At 37.8% G+C, this 21,559-nt stretch overlaps 1 protein-coding gene across 1 annotated transcript in view; it reads right to left on the bottom strand.

Annotated features, from left to right (window-relative positions):
- The window catches only part of HACE1 (HECT domain and ankyrin repeat containing E3 ubiquitin protein ligase 1), a 90,611-nt gene extending 81,680 nt beyond the window's left edge, over nucleotides 1–8,931 (bottom strand). Inside the window, 4 exon segments of the mRNA XM_032484430.1 lie at nucleotides 1,301–1,405; nucleotides 2,159–2,248; nucleotides 3,192–3,246; nucleotides 8,596–8,931. Of these exon segments, the coding sequence (XP_032340321.1) occupies nucleotides 1,301–1,405; nucleotides 2,159–2,248; nucleotides 3,192–3,246; nucleotides 8,596–8,671 (326 nt within the window). The 5' untranslated portion in view covers nucleotides 8,672–8,931.
- Between the last annotated feature and the right edge of the window lie 12,628 nt (nucleotides 8,932–21,559).

Genomic DNA, 21,559 nt, shown 5'->3' with positions numbered 1-21,559 from the left:
AAAAAGCAATGGTCTCCTAAATGACTCAGTCTCCTACTACAATGACAGCATTTTATCCCCACTGTGCACCAATCTGCCCTTTCATTTACAGTTGTGGAGACAGTGTACTGAGGTATTTTTCTCTATGTAACTTTCAAAGAGCTCTATCACTATCCTACCAACACCTAGAACAATGTATCTAGACCTGAGATCAGTTCAGTAAGGAAATGAATGATCTACTCTTTGACCTTGGGTGTGACACCCTACCACATACCTAATGTGGTCAATTATTATAAAACAATTGTTGAATCAGCATGTTACTTCTTACAACAGTGGGCAACTAAACTGGTTCACATGCTAAATCAGGAAATGGGACAAACCAGAAGGATGAAAGGACTATGCCTCTCCCCTTTCCAACCCAGACATCACTATGGTTCTTGTCTTTCTGGTTCCTCTTTAATCCTGGTATGCAAAAATTTGGCCTCAGACTGACATAGTGGACAATTTTAGCCCCATATCGATCTCACTTAGGCAGCCACCTCAACTACCTAGATTTCCTGTTCTAAACAAGCAACAAAAATATTTTCAAGAGTAATCAAAAGAAGAGACATATAGGAATATACTTTCACAGAAAAGTTTTCTAGCATTCAAAAAATGTTTATAAGTTCTTCAGGTCTTGACTCAAAAGCTATTCATTTTCATTTTAAACATAATTCTAACCATTTTGGTCTGTTTTCTCAGTCCAACAGAATTTTAAGAAGTGAAAGATAGTGTAGAGGCAGACACAGAGATGTGACCTCTGAAAATCTTGACAAAAAAGGAGAAAGAAACCCATTTAAAAACAGTATAGTAGGTTTAAAATAGCACACAATGAGTTAGTACAGCTATTTCACAAATAATTATACATAAACTGGGTGTATCTATTCTGTCTTTAATTGTATTAATAATATTTTCCAAATTGTTTATTTAATTAACAAGCAATTTGGAAAATAAGCCCTGGAGTCAGATGTGGCAAAAGACTAGCAAGAAAAAGGACACTAAAACGAAGAGGTGAAATTATGCTTTTCAGAAAATAAAATGTCATTCTAATACAAGTAAAAATGAACTGACAAACATATTTTCAAGAACAATATTAGTAAACATCTTAGTAAGTTACTAAATATTACAATTATTTAAAAGTTGAACATAATAATCCAAGATCTTTTTCCCAAGGCAAATATTGGAGAGGGGGGGGGAATCCCTAAATAAAGACAGAGTGCCTTGAATAGTCTTAGTCGTAACTGAGTAATACAATTTAAGCTACTTAAGAAAAAATATTTACCCATTTCTAGCTGCCAAATGAAGGGGTGTACAGCCTGAAATATCTTGATAGTTAGGATTTGCTCCTTTCTTTAACAGCAGAACCAAGCATTCCACCGATCCACAACTAAAACAATATTAAAAACACTTCAGAGACATTCAACAGTGAGCCATAGTTGACCTAGCTTAATTGAAAAACAGAAAGTTATGTTAAACACATTATTTTGGGGATCCATATTAACCTACAATTTAATTCCTGTCACAAACAGTAAATACCTTCTACTTTAAAGATGGTACGTTCTACACCAAAAGCTATGAAGTATTTGAGAAGTTCACATTAAGCAAAATAAAGTATTAGCACATAAAAGAAATCATATAGTACTCTCAACTTTTGGCCTTCCAGAAGCCAAATTTATATTGAAAAATCAACTTTATTTAGATAGAGTTACCTGAAAGATGGCCAGATATAAATGAATTGGTTACAAACTGTAAGATTATGAATAAAAATAAAAATTCTCATACCTAAGTAAAAAACATAAAGCCAACAACTTCACATGTAGTTAGCATATAAAAACCTCAAAGTAAAATTCTGGAATATGTGTCCTCTTAAGTAGGTCCAAGAAAGAGAATTCCTGTGCCTAACCCCCTCTAATCTGATCTAAAATAAGCTAAAACAGCAGATACAAAACTGAGTCCAGTCCCAAGATTAACAATTTATCTAGAGAAAGAATACAAGCACAGTATACCACGCCCTCAGCAAAACAAAGAACCACTCAGCTGTCTTCTCATCTCTCTCCATAACTACTGTGGAACACACTATTCAAAGCTTACTGATTATTACTCTAGACCAGAGTTCAATCCAAAATATCTGTAGTCTTACTTTGCTGCAATGTGAAGCAAGCTTCTTTTCACACGTCCAAATGCGTAATTGACATCAAACTTTGAATTTGATAGTAGTTCAGAAACAGACCTATGCCAAAAGAAAATTTAACAATGTCAAAAAAAAAAGTTTTTAAAAACATAATAAACTTAAGTTAACAGCTCTTTAGTTATTCTTACCAATTATTCAAAAGGTTCTGTCCCACATCAGCCAAAAAACAAGGCACTATTCTAAGCAGAGCACGGCAGCCAGAGCAGCATCATCCAAAACCCACTGCCCTCACCTATAAACTGGTGCTGAAGGGCTCCTTGTCTGCCGCTCTGACTATGTCCCCTGCCCTGAGGACACCTAAGTTGGCTTCAGCTCACTCTAGATTCTTGAGAAACAAAGAAAGTAGGGTTGGCTGCTCCCCTTGCAGAAAGTTGAGCCTATCTATATTAATTTTGGCCAAATAAGAAAAATCAGACAAACACGTTTTAATTATATCAAACAGGAAGTTCAAAGCAAAAAAAACATTAATATTTTAAAGCTGTTTCAAAATACAGTCTCTCTACTTTCTCCCCATAATACCAAACTACCCAATGGCTAACCACAGTACAGCTGTCTATTACAAGTGTAAACACCTCATCACCCTGCCAGATAACCGTACCTCATTCGTGCCCTGTAAAAAAAAATTGTCAACACTACATCAATAAAAAGAACACCGAAGTAGTAGAATAAGTTGTCCATAAGCCTTAGTCTTTTGCTATAAAGAACAGTAGTGACCTCTAACAGAAACCATCAGTGCTTTTTTTCACTGTCAGTGACCAAGCAAACACTTGTCTTAGTATCTGACTATTCATTTAGAAAATCTCTTACCATAGAATTTTACAGTTGACATGAACTTAGAAAATCTTTTCATTATTTCACAGACAGAAAATGGTAGCAGAGGTAAAATAACTTGCTCCAGGGCATATTTGTGTGTGTGTTTGTACACAACATTTAGGTAAACTGATATTCTCAAAAAGTATAAATTTGTGGAACAGGTACTCACCTGTGTTGATCCGCCATAACCATTGGCATTAATGTATAAACAGCAGTTTCATTATCTAAATATTAAAAAAAAACAAACAGAAAAAGAATTAATCTCCCCCTTTTCCCAAAAGGTATACTATACTTAAGGCCACTTTAGTTTTCTTAACTCAAAATAAAAAGCTAGGAGAAGAGGTAGGAGAAGGTTAAGGATAGTGTAAAACACAAGAGGCATTGCAAAATTTGCAATAATGCAGAATTTCTTATCCTCTCTAATGCTCGTTCCCGCTACATCATCGCAAAAGTGCTTTGATTTGAGGGGAAAATTAGAGACCTGTTATTTTCTGTAGCTTTAACAACTGAAATTTTCTTTCCAAAAGAGTGTTTATCGACTTTATGTTTCATCGTACTTACGTGCACTTTGCAGGAATTTTAAGTATATATGAATATCAAAGATACGTATGTTAAAATAATTTTAAGCCACTAAATATACATAGTACTTGCTTCTCATCAATATAACAAAAGAAATTATTTCAGAAGCTTTTATGGCATACTTTTACTGATTAGTTAATTCACATTTCCATTTATTTTCTTCTATGGAATAAATCCAAAGAAAGTCAACATCTATGGTCTCATGTTACACCTATGCAAATTTCAGCTAGTGTATGAATTTACTTTTATACATTAGTAATGGTCATTTCTCAATTCAATGCATTTCAGAGGTTTATATTTTTTAATAAGTTATTTACAGAGTAGTAAGCCTTAGCCCTTAAGAAGTTAACAGCAACGCTAAAATTAATAAGAAAAGTTTGAGACAAAGGATATTTGCATAGTATCAAAGTATCTCCCCCAAATATTAGTTACAAAGGAAAAAGTGAATTTACAGTAGAGAACCAGCAGATATCACCTCAAATCAACTGATAAAGGGTAACATCACCAGAAGTAGTACATAATGATACCATGTAGGCCGTGAGACGATCCACTGAGATCACTTCTGTAGTATTCTTGCCAAAAACCTGTAACTTTAATCTAGTCATGAGAAAACATCAAACCCAAATTAAGGGGAATTCCACAAAATACGTCATTAGTCCTCATAAAAAGTCTCAAGATCATTAAAGACAATGAAAAGCTGAAGAGTTATCACAGTTCAGGGGAGGCTAACGAAATATGAAAACTAATGCAACATGATAATCTGGATTGGATCCTAAAATAGAAAAAAGACATTAGTGGGAAAACCCATGAAATTCTAATAAAAGTCTGTAATGTAATCAATATTATTACACCAATATTAATTTCTTAGTTTTGATAACTGTACTTCCGTTGCATAAGATGTGAACGTCAGGGGAAGCTTGGTGAAGGGAACGCTACTATTTATACAACTCCTCTGTGAGTTTAAAACTGTAAGACGGAATTTGTGAGAGGAGAAAACTGAATATGGACCAGGTATTTGATAAGAATAAAAAATTACTGTTAATCACGTTGGTTCTAATGACAGTATTGTGATTATGTTAAAAAAAATTATACATTTAAAAATACATACTACTGTATTTAGAAGAGAGAAAAGTTATTACCCTTTCTTCACAATTTTGTTCATTGTTTTACTATTTTTGAGTAAATGCATGAAGAATAACTTAGTCCTAGTCAACATTCACAAGTTCAGTATGCAGATGCAATAACTCTTTTCACTATAAAAAATAAATAACCAAAGAACCCTATTAACAACAGGCAGCATGTTTTAAACCATTAACGGCACTTTTCTAAATCCTTTACAAGCACATGCATCACCTCGTTTATCCTCACAACCACCTTATAAAGCAGGTACTGTTATTATTCTCACTTTACAAATGAGAAAGGTGAAGCACAAAGTAACAAGCTGTGTGATGGTGAAGTGGCTAAACTGGAATTCAAAGCTAGCCGATTCCAGAGGCCCCAGAGGAAACAATCTTACAGTGCACCCAGTTTGCATTGTATATAGTAGCCAGAAGGTCTACTATATTTGTTCTTAATATATACAATACAGTCTAATTTGTCTTATTCTCTCCTATTTCATCTTTTCAAAATGCTGATTGCAACTACTAAATTATTCTCATTAACTACCAGCGAGTCACCACCAGTAGGTGAAAAACACCGCACTAAGCCTTCCTCAGCATGGCAACATTCTTTATCTCTCATGTAATACGCGCCCCAATAAAAATCTGAACTTCTAAACAATGAGTTTCAATCAGGCCACTCCATAATAAAGTCATCAACAGGAAATACCCTTACTTGTGAATTTAAACTTATAAATCAAGACAGCACATAATTTTAAGTGAGCATCATGAGGTTCATTCACATGGTTTTTACTTACAGGATATTTAGATAAAATTTAGATGTCAATCTTATTTTTTAAGTCACATCTAACCTTATGAAAAATACAGCTCACATACACTAAAAGGTATGAAGACATAACTATAACCACAAGTATGGTGCTAGAAGGAGACTATCCAGGAAATACTATACTAAGAACTGAATAAAATTAGTTGTTGGGTGCTGCCTTCTCCACACTCATGAAGAAACCATGAGGACTAAGTATATAATAAAAGTTTTGAGAGTGATAAGAAAAGTTTAATCTCTCACTTTATCAGATATGTTGGTCATTTTTATTAATAAAGTTCCAGAACTCAACAACTAAAAGGAAAACCTTAAAGAATAGGAAGCATAGATTCATTATACCATATACAATTTCTCCTCAAGTCATAAAATGGGAGCAATTAAAAAAAAATTATCCTAATCATCACTCAAATACATATTCAAATGGCTCAAGCTTTATTATTTTATTAAACAAACTACATTCACTGTAAATGCTGTAGTTTAAGATTATTTTTCCACATAAGTGGACAATATAAACCAACTTTTTAAGTCCACTGAGAATTTATATCCTTAAAGTAATTGTTTTCCCTTCAATTCCCCTCCCACAAGAATACTCCTATGTCAGCCCCGCCTAGGATGACTGAACAACCTGTATGCCACTACTTTGTGGGAATACTCAGGTTTTCACCATCCAGGGAAACATAACTGTGTCCTCCTAGTGTCCAATTCAGTAAATCAAATACCTGCAGTTTAATCCTATGAAACAAAGTTAATTTTCGAGTGAAAGCTGACTAAAACCTTTCCAACCTTAATAATTTGTTCCAAATGCTTATTAATCACTGAGTTCTAATAGGGCAAGATAAATATCTGACCATTTCCTAAATTTACAGAGATCCTCAGAACTGCTCAGCCCTTAAAATGCAAGTAAGCAATCTGGATTTTTACAAATAGAATATAACGTGCACGCACGCGCGCGCGCGCACACACACACACACACACTCGAGTCAATCTCTGAGAATTCAAAAGATTCATCAGAACGTAGAAACAAAGATAAATTAAAAGAGTAAGATGAATAAACTCATTACAATCAAAGAAAACCAAGTATCAGCAACATGGGGAAAAGTTTCTAGTTTCCAGGGACTCTCAGACTGTCGGTGAACTTTCCAAAGAGTAAGCTGAGAGGCTGATACTGAGAGCCTTAAGAATGTCGATATAATGAGATCTATATTCTTCTATATAATAATCCTAAGGAAATATTTACCGAAGCAGACTAAGACTTAAACATGTGCAAAGCTGTTCCTCATAAAATCTATTATAAAAACAAAAATTTGATTCGTTTGTTACATGTTATCCTATGAAATTCTACAAAGTTATTTAACATATTTAAAGACATTAAAATGTGTTCTTTTCTAAAAGCAAAATAAAAGACTATAGACAGCATGATCTTAATTTGCTAGAGAAAGAAATAATGGAAGGAAATAAAATACTAACATTGTTTACTACTGGGCATTAAATAATAGATTATTTTATTTTTCTTTCTTTTCAAAATCTCCTACAATGAAAATATTACTTTTAAAACCAGGAAACATTATCAAAGTCTTCTAAACCATATTTATGTAAAAATATTTGGATTTAAAATAAGCAATACAAATTGCCATGTCAATGAAACTACACATGCATTCTTCTTCCCCAAACCAGTAATTTGACTGTGGAAAACGAGAGAGAGCAGCACTTAAGAAACAAGACTCAGGAGGTAGGGTATAGCTCAGTGGTAGAGTGCATGCCTAGCATGCACAAGGTCCTGGGTTCAATCCCCAGTACTGCCATTAAGAAATAAACAAACCTGATTACTTCCTCCACTAAAAGAAAAAAGAAAAAAAAAAGGAAATGAACTCAAAAGTGCAAGGTGGAAAGAAAACAAAAAGTTGAAGCTGAAAGTCTAGTTACTAAAATCAGGATTATTTTCAGTCTACGACTTTATATTAGCAAAGTACCAAGTACAAATATTATTTTGGAGCAAGTCACCACAAATCATCCTATTCTGAATCATAAGTAGAGACTGGGGAAATTTTTCAAGAAAATTATCTCCAAAGTCCCCAACCCCACATTTCTTTGATGATTCCCTCCCAAGGTCTCCCTTAACCTACAAATCACCTCTAGCAGCAATTCAAAGAAAGTTTTGAAAAAACTGAAATGAATTAATAGAATGCATTAAAAAAAAAAAAAAAAAAAAGAAGTCACCAGCAGCCATACCACTACCACTTCTCTCACTTGGGCACACAGAACCAAAAGCCTCTTAGAGGCAGCACTGCCATCTCCCCGGGCCACTAAACCATCCGAATTCATGAGGCTGCGAACAAAACGGCTTTCTTTCTCACCTCTTTTATTTCTAGTGTTTTACCTGTCCTTAAGGAATCCTGGCACACTGAACTAAAATTCCTAAACTACAGGCATCATGCCTTCCTCCTCTTTGTAGAAGCGCCCCAGGCCCCACCCGTCTGATGAATAACTGAAGAAGGCGGACTTGCATATTAAAGAAAAATGTTACAGATGTAAACATAGTAATTTAAGTGCACGTTTGACATTTGACACCTTTTTGTTTATTGTCAAAATACAACACTGCTCTACATTTTGAAAAAAGAAAAGACTGCTTAATTCCCCTCAGCAGCCTAAATTAAACAATACTATCTGGGGGTATCGCTCCATCCCCGCAAGCAGCGACGATATAAAAAGGCCCACAACTGTAATGTTTTGTGAATCCGGGTCTCCGCCATCCAGATGATATTTCTGTCCCTTCGTCAAGACCTCTAATCGATAGTCAGGACAGACTTCGGTCTGTCCGGCTTCTTCCAGCAGCAGAATCCGCCCGGCCCGGGCCGCTCCCAAACTCCCACCTGCCGCATCCGGAACAGCGGGCGAGGGGTAGCCGGGGGTCCCAGCCCAGTCCCTCCCAGCCAAGGAAAGTAAATGTGGGCGTTAGCTCAGCTTTCTGTTAGTTTTCCCACCGGACCTCGCCGCGCCCCGAGCTCCGCCCCTCCCCGGGGCCCCCGCGCCCCCAGCCCCGCGGCCCCGCTCACCGTCCGGCAGCTCCACGGTGCGCGCGCGGCGCAGCGAGCGCGTCAGGCGGTTGAGCTGCTCCATCGCTCTCTCCATCCTCGGCGCACCCTCCGCGATCCCCCTGCCGCGCCCGCGGCCTCCGCGCCCAGCGCCCTACATCCCGCCCCGGGCCCGTCCCGCGGGTGGAGGCGCCGGCTCTCCCCGGCCAAGCCCGGGGCTGCGGGGGCCGCTCGGGAACGCGTTCTCCGTCTGGGGCCCCGGGGCTGTCGGACCCAACAAACACGAAGGAAGAACCCTCCACCAAAGCAGTCGCTCGCGCCCTTCCTGCCGCCGCCCCCGCCCCCGCCTCCGCTTCCCTCCCGGACTCGCACAGCCTTCTGGGAATGGTAGTTCCGAGCCGGCCGAGCCGCGCGCCCGGGGCGGAGCCACGCTGGGTGCGCCCGTGGCTCCGCGCCTCCACGGCGGGAAGCCGTGCCCAGACTGGACGTACCGGCAAGTTTCTGGAGAGACCTCCCGGGTGTCCCCACGCCCCCTCCTCCCGCCCCGCAGAGCTGTACAAAAGCAGCTCCCTTCAATTCTGTCACTCCCCTATATAGCCAATTGGGGATTTGCACAATTGTTCTTAAATCGGTCATCATCAACCATCCACTTTTGGTACATTTGTTTTCCAAACACATAAACTGCTAAAATATTATCTTTTCATATGTTAAATTTAAAGAATGATAAAGTCAAACAAATGCAAACGTAGAATACACTTTTTCCTTCATTGCAAGTAACTTAACCATAGCTTAATTATTTGTCTCCCCTACTGAGCGATTCGTGAGGGTGAAGACGCCACTCCATCTTGTGCCTTGTATTCCCGTACTTAGGGGAAGATACGGATGACGACATCCTGGAACAAAATTTTAGTTTATTTGGTACAATGCTGAAGTGTCAAGGTTATGACAGATCCAAGTGGGAAATCCAAAGACTAATTTTATGAATTGCAAAAGCTTGATAATACTAACAAAGTGTGGAAGAAATGAATTACAGGGAAATTAGTGGGGGGAAAATCAGACACAAAAGTTGAGCACAAATCAGAATAAAAACAGAAATCTGAAGCTGCTGAAACATGAAAGAATTAATCCAATCCAAGTAAATATGAGTCTACAGAACATAACTGACAATGAAAAGGGAGGAATTTTCTCTTCTTGGATATAGCCAGTGCCAAATTAAGCTAGAGTAATACAGAACCAATGAGCTTGGCGTTTCTCAACTCCTCCTTCCTCAAAGAGGTGAAGCTGTTCCTGCAATGAGCGGGCACATGTATATTAATGATGTATATAGGCTGGCCTAGAGGAAGAAAGAGAATCTCATCTTCCCTTCCAGGATATGCAGGGGCAGATGGTGGCTGGCATGAGTGTTCCCTACCAATGCCATGCTAAATCAATTCCAAGCTGCAGCTATTGGTCATTTGTGCTGGCGATGCAACAGGCTCAGGGCAGACCTCCTAACTAGTTGGTTCAGATAAGACTTAAGCCAGTCTGGCAACAAGGTGGAGATGTCAAAGTGTCAAAGGAATGCCAAATGCTATGGGCCAGGCCATGTCCAATCCTTTGCAACCTGGCTTCAACTGGAAATGCTCCAGTCTTTCTTGGTCTCCCTGTACCATGCAGAAAGTCAAGATCCCCACTGCCGTACAGAAGTTAGCACTTCAGCCCCTGCTATCACTGCAATTCCTTAAGCTGTTGCTCCATATAAATCACTTCCCATGTTCCATGGGCACCAAGCCTGGAGTTTATGTACAGAGCAGGAGCCACCAATAACCTCCATGGTGGGCATCACTCCCCATGCTGGTCACTGTTCACCACAGGAGTAGAAGATGCTGGAAGAATGTTACAGAATGCTACTGTAAACTGTCAGTTCTAAATTCTGCACATGATGCAGTCTCTCAAATAGTTCTGCTCCAAGGTATATGAAGCTGTGAATGATAAGCTTATTATCTCCTGTACAATAGAACTTTCTGCAATGACAGAAATGTTCTATCTGTGTTGTTCAGAATAGTAGCCACTAACTAAATGGGGCTACTGGGTGCTTGAAATGTGGCTAGTGCAACTAGATTTTAAATATGTATTTAAATGTGATTACTCTAATTAATTTAAATCAAATAGCCACATGTGCGTAGTGGCTACCATATTGGACAGGGCAGTTTATCATACCAAGAAGGAAGCAGTTCATAAGGACAACAAAAGAGGCAAATAGGTCCTCACAGGTTATAGGTGAAGAATTGAAGATTCTCTCTTGCCCTGTGGAAGCCAACACCTAGAATATCAGTGAAATATTTAAAATGATATTTTGTATCATAAATTCCAATTATCAAAAGCATAGAAATTTTCACTTATAAGAATCCAGATTTCTCTGTGGCCCAGTTTTAACTCTCCCTTTTCTATTTCTGGATTTTTTTCCTCCCTGAAAATTGGTTTTATTGGAGATACCCAACCTGTAAGTTCCTCCATTTAAAAGAAGAAAACAATTAATACAATAAAAGGCAGGAAAAGAGCAGGGGGAAAAAAAGACCAAAGAACAACCACTGTAAAAACAAAACACAAAAATAAGATGGTAGAAATAAGTCCAAATATATCCATGGCCATATACACAGAAAATAAAAACAGAAGAAACTGTGGTTAGAAGACAGAGGTCTTAGATTATATGAAAAAGTAAAACAAAAGAATTTGCTATTTTCAAGAGACCACCATTTCTGCAAGGAAATAGGGAAAAAAGATGTATCTAAAATACATTAACCAGAAAATCTGGTATTGTTATGTATTGGTCAGGGTTCTTCAGAGAAAGAGAACCAATAGAATATGTGTGTGTGTATATATACACAGAAAGAGATTTATTATAAAGAATTGACTCATGTGATTATGGTAGCTGTCCAGTTCAAAATTTGCAGTGTGGGCTGGCAAGCTGGACACCCAGAACAGTGTATGGAGTAGATAAAGTACTGAAGAATTTCCTCTTGTCAGTCTTTTTGTTCTCGTTTGGCCTTCAAGTGATTGGATGAAGCCCACTCATACTATGGAAGAATATCTGCTTTACTCAAAGTTCACTGATTTAAATGTGAAGGAGAACTGAATAGGTTGCCCCCCAAATGTGCCACTTTGACATGCAAATTGTTTTTAGCTGAAAGCAATCAAGACCTAGCAGATACAAGAAAAACTTTTACCTCTCCCTTAATTACCTAAAAGAATTTATACAGGGGACCTGGCCCAGAAAAAAAGCTATTTCCAGAGATAACATTTTATCTGAATGACCTATCTGCATGGCAGGGCAAACATCTAATTACCAAACAGCTGTACTTCCGAGGATCATGTGAATTACCCTGCTCCCCTTTGAAGCCCCGGGCCCCTATCCCATTCCTTAGCTCAAGTCTAAATTGCTCAACTTTCCCTTGGGTTGCATATTTTTGGGGGGCTCCTGTAAGTACAAAGTTAAATTTGTCTTTCTCCTGTTAATCTGTCTTCTATCAATTTCATTATTAAACCAGCCAAAGAACCTAGAAGGAAAGAAAGGAAAATTCTTCTTCCCCTGTAAATGTTAATCTCATCCAAAAACACCCTCCAAGTAGACACATAAAATGAACCATCACAAACTGTTAATATCAACAAAATAAACTCTAAAGCCAAAACATTACTAGAGTCAAAGAGAGTCACTAAAAAGTTTATAATAATCTACACGTAACGACATAGACTAAAAATAAATCTATACATGACAGAATCAGAAGAATAAGTCCACAACCAACTGTGGTAGATTTGTAACACTTTCTCTCTCCAACTGATAGAGCTAGCAGAAAAAGGTAAGGAGATAGAAGAGTCAAAAAAATTCATCTGTAAGCTTCATTCAACTACAAAAGGCAGGTTTGGAACATTCACTCCACCTAACAAAGAGGAAATATACATTCCTTTAAAGCACATATGTTACATTTACAAAAACACAAAGGGCAGTAGTGCTAGTCTTCAGAAGAGTCAATCAGGAGGCAACAGAGAAGCCAGGTTGAGGCAGGGTGAGAACCTAATGGAATGGAGTGGACAGAACAGCTATCAAAGGAAAACAAAGCAAGCAGGAGACACTGGAGCCAATAAAAGGAGCTCTGGATCTTCTTTTTTTTGGCAGGGAGAAGGGTTGCAGTGAGGGAATGACCCGTATCACTTTATTGCCTGCCTGTGCTGTTTGACAAGTTCATTCAGAGTAGGTTTAGTTAGGGCATGAGACTCCCAAGGATATGACACCACATTTCAGGATGAAGATGTGTGGAGAAGGGATCCAGCCTCATGGCCCTTTCTCAAGTAGGAAAAAGTATATAGGAGATGGAAGAAAAAAATAGGATCACTTGTTTCAGGAAAGCATATAAATATAAGAAATATTAGGGAAAAAATTCAAAAAGGTTTACTGCTTCACTTAACCTTGCTAACGGAATGTCTATCACTTTAATGTTATTACTAGAATCACATTATTCATGAATAGAACTCTAGAGCTGCCAGGAGAGGTAGCCACAGGTCTCACTAAACCATACTGTCTTGTTCAGAACCTCACCAACAGAAGTTTTAAATTAAAGTGCAGGATCCTACACCTCCCCTGTTGGATTTTACCTTCAAATATCAAGGCCATTATTATAACCTGTAAAATTTTGGGGGGATCCTGCCTCTACTAATTAGGTATATAGTATCTTTCTGCAATGTGTGTCATATGCAGATGTGACAAACTCTCCCTCCACAGGGTTTAAGTCACAAATATACTGAAACAAGAGAGGGCCAAAGGAAAAAAAATCATTAAAATTGACACATAAAGCTTTTCCCAGATTATCTTTGATCCATTAACAGGCTCTTTTGAGGAGAATGTTTCACAGTCTGTTAATACATCTGATTGTCTACCTATTAATAGTCATTTTAAAATGATTGTGTGCCATTTGATCCATCCATTTCACCTCTGGGAATATAGCCCAAAGAAATAATCTGTTAAAGGCAAAGATCTATAATAAATACATTCATTTATTCATTCAAAAGTATGTATTAAATGCCTTCCATGATCCGAGCACTATATTAATAGTACCAGCATCCTAACTTATGAGAGGACAGACATAGTTCTTAAATAACATTTTTCAGAGAAGTATACTCATAAACATATAAATATAAATAGAGACAAGCACTCTGAAAGAAAGGAAAAGCATTCCATGGAAGACTGAGAATATCTAGAAGGGCTTTCCCAAGAAACAAACACTTAAGCAAAGAATCAAAAGATGAATAGAAGGTATCTATGCACAGGTGAGGAATGTTCTAGATGGTGAGAATGGAATCTGCAAACACCCTATGGTGAATGGAATGTTCAAGGAACCTAAAGAAAGTTGTCTTTTGGTTACGTTGCTTGAAAGCCAAGGAGTAAAGGGAGTCCACTCTGTGAGAGGAGACAGGAGAGGAAGCAGTCCATGCGGCCTTTGAGGCCATGATAGGGCCTTTAGCGTAAGAGCAGTGAAAGGCATTAAAGAATTTTAAGCTGGTGGGAGTATTGTGATCAGATCTGTCTCTGGAAGGAAAAAAGTCACTCCACCTAAAGTATGAAAAATGGATTGGATTGATGGTAGAATAGATAAGGAGAGACTAGTTAGTGGGCAACTAGTTACTTCAGGTGAGAGGTGATTGTCTTTTGGACAAGCATGGTGACTCTGTAAGTAGAATCAACTGGATGGATTAGAGAAGTATTTGGGTGATAAAATCAGTAACAGATAATGACAGTGATGTGGGAGGTGATAAATAGAAAAGTGGCTCAGGCAATTGTATGTATGATGGTACTGTTGCCTGAAACAGAAGACACTGGAATAGAACTAGGTTTGGAGGAAGAGATCATGTCGTGGAGCGTTTGAAGTGCCTCTGAGGTAGTGAAGTGATGATATCAGATGGATAAGTGGGCATATATGGCTATTCAGGGCTAGAGATATGTATTTGGAGGTATCACAGTACAGATGGTGTTTGAAACTTAAGTTCGGAGTATAAAGTGGAAGAGGAGAATTAAATTGTCCAAGATTGATCCCTGCAGGTTGACCTCCCAGACAGGAGGCTAGCTTCCTGAGATGCTTAGTGGGAAATGGATCAATCTGAGTGGCAGAGGTAGTCTGTCTCGGTAGAATCTTGATGTGTTGGATCAGATGTGAAAGAGAGAAGAGTGATATAAAGGGAGCTTGAGTGGAATGTGGGATTGAAGGAAGGGTTTTTTTGGATTTTGTTTTGTTTTTTCAAGTAACCAGATAATTGACGGTTTTTTAAATGCTCTGGTTGAAATTAACTGAATATCCCAGAGAAAGGAATGTTTCAGTCCGTTCAGGCTGCTATAACAAAAATACCACAGACTGGGTGATTTCAACAACAGACATTTGTTTCTCCCAGTTCTGGAGACTGGAAGTCTGGTATCAGGGTGCCAGTATGAGGGTGCCAGCATGGCCAGGTTCTGGTAAGGGCTCTCTTCCAAGTTGCAGACTGTTGTCTTCTCATTGTATCCTCACATGGTAGGAACAGAGGTAGAGAGCACTCTTGAGTCTCTCTTTTTTTTAAATTTTCATTTATTAATTTTTATTATTTTGGGGGGGAGGTAATTAGGTTTATTTATTTATGTTTAGAGGAAGTACTGGGGATTGAACCTAGGACCTCGTTCATGCTAAGCATGAGTTCTACCACTTGAGCTATACCCTTTCCCCTTAGGGTCTCTAAAGACACTAATCCTACTGATTAGGGCTCCATCCTTATGACTCTATTACCTCCCAAAGACCCCACCTCCTAATACCATCACATTGGGGGATTAGGATTTCAACATATGAATTTTGGAGGGACACAAACATTTCGTCCGTGATAAGGAATAACTGATGATATAAGATCTAAAGTGCAGGAAGCTTTATAAATATATAAATGAAAACTTCTTAAATGCCCAACAGTAAGAAAAGTATTCAATAAATTGTGGTATGTTTACATGATGTAGTATTTTGCAGCTATTAAAAATGATGCATTTGAGAAAAGGATAGCATTGAGTCCAGGGTAAGGCCAGAGGGGAGCTGTGGGGATGGAAAACTAAGTGACAAGGGTCAGACATGGGCAGGAGACTTATCACTGTATACTCCTTTAGATCTTTTTAATTTTGACTTCTATGAGGTCATTCCTTATCCAAAACTGTGAAAATAAACAATAAATAATTTTAAACAATTAGAAACCATGATATATATGAAAAGTATTAATGGAGTGAGTACTGTGGTTGCCTCCAAAAAACATTCAGTCTCCCTGTTTTTGATGACAATCCCTATTTATTTATTTTTGGTGGAGGATTTTTTTTAAATTCTATGAAGGAAATTTTCTACATAAAAGTAAGAAAAATAGCAAAAGGAATGCCAATATACTCATCACCTAATCAATCTTGTTTTGTCAATATTCCCTTTTACTCCCCAACCCTCACACTGGATTACTTTAAATGTCAGACACCATAGCATTTTAGCATTTTATCTGTAAATATTTCTTACATATCTCTAAAACGTAAGTGTAATAGAAAAGAACAAATATGACTCCATATTAGATCTGTTCCCTTGGCTTTAACCCTGTGCTCTGTTTCCTAGGCTTAGTCTTGCTAGTTCTGTACCTTTTGTATAAGAATGTTGCCTATAGCCTGAAATACACAGAATAGCCTGTTCTCAAGACTGTAAACTTAAGGCTATTCATATAAAGATAACAAGTTGCAGAACATAAAATAAGGTTTGTTTTGTTGGAGGTTTACAGGGACACCATGATCTGACCCAGGTGGACAGCTACAAGAACAAAGGATCCCAAGAAAAAAGAATTCCTACACCAAGAAGTCTGCAACAACCAAGCATATGCCCTCCACTTTTAGTATAAAAGCAGCCTGAATTCTGACTTGGGGAAGATGGTTCCCCAGGACATTAATTTGCCATCTTCTCGGTCTACCGGCTTTCCAAATAAGGTCTCTATCCCTTGCCCCAACCCCTCCTCCCTCCTCTACTGATTTATTGGCCTGTCATGCGGCAAACAGAACGGGTTTGGACTCGGTAACATAAGGATGCCAAAAATAATTACAATTCCATTATTATACATAAAATAGTTGCAAAAGTATATTGGTATCTGATAGACCAGACCAACTCCATTTTGGTGACCCGCCGCCATTTCAGGACAAGCCGAGTCAACCTCAAGCCACAAATTCTGCCTTCTGCCTGAAAATCCTTCCCAGACCTGAGTGAGAACTATTGGTGGGAGGGTTCATCCAACACACCCCTCTCTCTTTCAGACACGCCCTTCTCACTTTCAGCATCCCTCATTTGCATAAGAACCCACCAATCCAATCAGCTCCTTCTCCAGCTCTAACTGGAGATCCACTCTCCAGGTTTCTTGCAATAAACCTGACTCTGCTGTTGAGCTGTCTCTGATCCTTTCTCACCAATTCTAAAAGTATTGTTAAATATCCAGAGAATTTTCAAATTTTCTCAATTGTCTTGGACATTTTTAACAATTGGTTTATTTGAATCAGAATCCAAAAATGATCACATGTCACATATTGTTGATATGTCTCTAAAGTCTCTTTTATTAGGTAGGATTCCCTTCCTCTTTTTCTTTTTTCTTAACACTTACTTATGACTTTTAATTTCATTCTGGCTTCCATACTTCTGCACAGCTCAGTGTGCTGACTCTACCCCTGACCATAGGGGCATGTGGCTCAGGTGTAATCTCATCCCAGGCCCCTATTGATAGTTAATAGTTCAGAAATCAGATCAATGAAAAATGAGATGTTGTTAAGAACTTTCAGGAAAGAAGCTTCCCACTCTTCTAAGGAAGCTTCCAGAACTCAAGTGCATTTTCTCTTTCTCTCTCGTATTTATAGCAAAATATTTATTGTTTTCCTCCTAAGATCAGGAATAAGACAAGAATGTTTGTTTTCATCATTTCCCTTCAACATTGTACTAAAGGTCCTTATCAGTGAAAATAGTACTAGAGTAAGTTGATATTCATTTGGAGAAAAAAAAGAACCTCAATCACTACATCACATCACATGCAAATTAATTTGGTAAGGATCATAAATGTGAACATAAGTGCTAAAACTATACAGCTTCTGAAAGAAAATATAGGAGACTATTTTTGTGACCTGGGAGAAGGCAAAGACTTCTTATCTATGATATGATACAAGAAAAAAAAAAGCATAAAAGCAAAAATTTGATGTCAGTATTCAAAATTAAAAACTGACATTTATCAAAATATGCCATTATGACAATGAATAAGGAAATTCTCCATGGGAAAAATATTCACAAAGCACATATTTCATAAAGAATTTGCATATGAGCAACTCCTACTAATCAAAAGACAAACAACCCAGGAAATTGAAGATGTTTCTGTTACAGTCCTCTCAGGAACCATGACATGGCCCCTGGATTAGAGAGACGTTCTAATATCTCTTATGACACACAGAGTTAATACGTATCTATTTCATCAAAGCAAGATGCTCTTCTCTGAAACCGTGATGAAATAATACAGAGATAGGGTGGAATATGTTCTCCTTTCCAGATATATATGGGAAAGAATTAGTCCTGGAAAAATCTAACTGCAGTAAAATTTTTTTCCTCTTTTCTTGTGTCACGAGAAAACACACTACAAATATTGAAGACAAATTCATTAAAAATCCATATCTAACTCCATGAATTCAAAGCACCTATAGAAACCATGGGAAGGAAATACATCCTCATGGATATGAATTGCAAGCCACAAGAACTTTCTTAGTAGTTGATTACTGCAAGCCTACATAAAATTTAGGATCAAAAATATATTAGCTTTTGGGAGAGATGTAAAGTATGAGATCTCCATCAATCATATAAACTGTGATTGTATAAAGTAGGAGCATTTGGCTATGACTAAAATGACTTTGATATATCAAGTTTTCATATACCTGCTGCAAAAACATCATGGTTTATGCTAATATTAAAAGCAGTGCTATGTCTTCTAAAGTGAGGCATTAGGCTACATAGAGAGATAACATCCAAAATGAGACTCATACTTAGAATTTTAAAATTTTAAACCATTAAAGCATTTGTAGACATCTCTGACTTTCATAAGTGAAATGAAATCAGTAATTTCATGAAATTAACTATGAAAGAACTTTCTAAATTTTGCAGTAAGTTTACTAATCTTAGTGATCACTGGAAAGAGCTCAAAAGACCATGTTTCCTACCAAAAAATAATAGTGTCAAGAAAACCAGTATCACTGAACTTGTATTTATTTGAAATAATTTTGTATTGAGTTTTTTCCCATTTCAATAAAAATCTGCCTCTTTTAAATATTCAATTTAGGTTAACTAAAAAATGTTGGTGAGTTCATTGCATCATCAGTAACTCAGTCCCAAATTCAATGCAAACAAATATTTATACATAATATTATATATATGTATGTGCAAGGTGAAGTTACAATAAAGAGTAAGACTTCTTTTTTTAACTCTCAATGAGTTCAATTTCTAGAAAGGAAGTTAAGACATACACAAATATGATAGCAGTACATAGTAAACTGTGGAGAGTCCTTCATGTTGTACTCAAAACCTTGGGGGTGTCAGGGAGAGAATCATCACTTCATTGTAGGGAGACAGTAGCATCAAGGAAAATTTCATGCCGATAGGAGGTCATGTTAACACATGGGAAATAGAAACAAGCAGGACAATCTGATTAACAACAAATACTAGCAGTTGATACCTAAGGAGTATCATTTAGCTGAGGTTTGTGGGTAATTAAGGCTAATATGTTAGTTACAGTTACCCAAGAATGTCATGCTTAGGAGCTTGAAGCCAGTTCTGCAGGCATTGAGAAGCAACATAATTAGAAGGTAGTGGGAGAGAATGGTAACAGCTGAATGGGTTAAGAGGCCACTTCCATCGTACAGGTGAGTGGAAACAAAACACTGTATTAAGACGAGAGTGAAGGAAAAACACAGATACGAATACTGTGGATTGACAGGATGCAAAATCTGGAATCTAGATGAACAGTGGACTAGATGGGTAACAGTTAAAGATGGCTCCAAAGTTAGTGGTAGTCAGGAGTAAGCTCTTTTGAGGGGAAAAAGGCTTGTTCAAAAGTTGCATATTCTGTGTCTCTAACTCCAAATCACTAGGTGACAGAATGTGAGGAGCCTTATCAAGGCTATGTTTGGAATATGGGGTGATCTTATGCTAGACCCATTGATAAATGCCTCTGTCATCTGAGTACTGGTTTTCCACATCCATATTAGTATGGGTTTAATTTACATTTAAAAATTTAAAATCACTTTCAATTGCCTATGAAGAACTAATTCGCTCACCTTTTCTTCAAGACAAATAGTGTAAAGGGTCTGACTTCCCAGGGTAGGATGGTTTAGGCTAGGGATTGGAGACATAGTGCTGACATTGACACCAGAAACTGTAATTCATTTCATCGGTCTGGTTTCAAGTTTCCTCATTTGCAAACTGAAACTATTAATTATGGCTTTTTCAGTTGCAAGTGATAGAAATATGACTTCAGCAGATAGATAAAAAATTTATTAATACAACAGGTTGGCTCAAAGAACCCCAAGGGAAGGAGACACCAATAGAATTCCCTCTGGTCTCTGTCAGAGTTATCTTCTTAAAGAACAACTTGAAACATTTCCATTCCTGCGTCAGAATCTATGTAGCTGTTCTGATTCTGCATAAAGTCTAAACTCCTAAGCATGCTATTCAAAGCCTGACACAATCTCGCACAAACTTCCCAGTCTTATTTTAAGAGTTGCCTGCATTTATTGAGCACTAACTATAATCAGGATTTGTCTTAGAGGGAAACAGCTGCAATTAAAATCCTTGGGTCTACCTGTACTAACCATGTGCCTTGGAAAAACTTTCTTAACCCCTGGAAACCTCCATTTTCATCCTTTGCAAAATGGGAGTAATTACAATATCTGTCTTACTTACTTATTTCATTCTTCATTTCATGGTGTGAAACATGGTCTCATAATTTACAACTTTTCTTGATGACCCTCTCTTGGACCAAGGTACAGGGTCAAGCTATTTAATTAGACTGCCCTCTTAGAAGCCACATGCACAGGAGTTGCAGTTCCCTAAAAGGTAGAGCCAAGAGATGCAAAATAATTTGGCCAAAAAAATGATGTGGACTTATTTATTCAACCCTACAAGTCTGTGTCTGGGAAATAACATCCTTATTTGGCACATCCTTGACATTTATTCTTCCAAAATGTACTGTCAAATTTTCTGTTTCTTTTGTTTGTACTTCCAGCCTTGCATTTACCTCCTGAATTCTTCTTCATTTTTAGCACTACCACACTCCTAGGAATCCTTGATTAATTGAATATCTTAGCACATGTTGCCTTCAGGAAAAAGTTGAGCTGATCTAATAGAATTTCCTCTACCCTCTATACTCCATAATAGCGATAGCAGAAGACTGTGCCTCCTCACCACTGCCTTGACTCAAATTGTCCATTTGGGGAGCATCATGAATACTTGGTCAGCCTCCCCACTCTGAGCCTTGGATGTGGTAGATTTCATGTTATCAAAGGAGGGCCGTTTTCTTGGAGCTTTATTTTACCTCAACACAGACCATGGATCCAAAGTCCTTATTTAACCTTAGATCTACCTACTTCACTGTTGGCTTCTGTGCCCCTACCTGCTTCCTACCTACTCCCACAGTTGCAATTTAACCCCTACATTTCAACATTTTGGTCACTGGCTCTTCAAATTACATGTATGACTTAGTGTGCCTATAGCATTCACAAGGGTAGGGTTTTACTTCATGTGGAAATCGCAAAGAAAACCAGTAAAGATGGCTGGATCTATTTTTTATTCACAATTATCTAAAATGTGGATACCTGGCAATGCAAGTATACAGATTCAGAAGTAGACTATAGCAAATCTTTGATGCTTAATGTACTTTCTTAGCTGAGCACTAACTCAGTTGGAGAGGA

Source organism: Camelus ferus, chromosome 8 (genome assembly GCF_009834535.1).
Source record: "Camelus ferus isolate YT-003-E chromosome 8, BCGSAC_Cfer_1.0, whole genome shotgun sequence".
NCBI classification, from domain to species: domain Eukaryota; kingdom Metazoa; phylum Chordata; class Mammalia; order Artiodactyla; family Camelidae; genus Camelus; species Camelus ferus.
The sequence above is the reverse complement of the archived record's forward strand: the minus strand, read 5'-3'. Positions and strand labels throughout refer to the sequence as shown.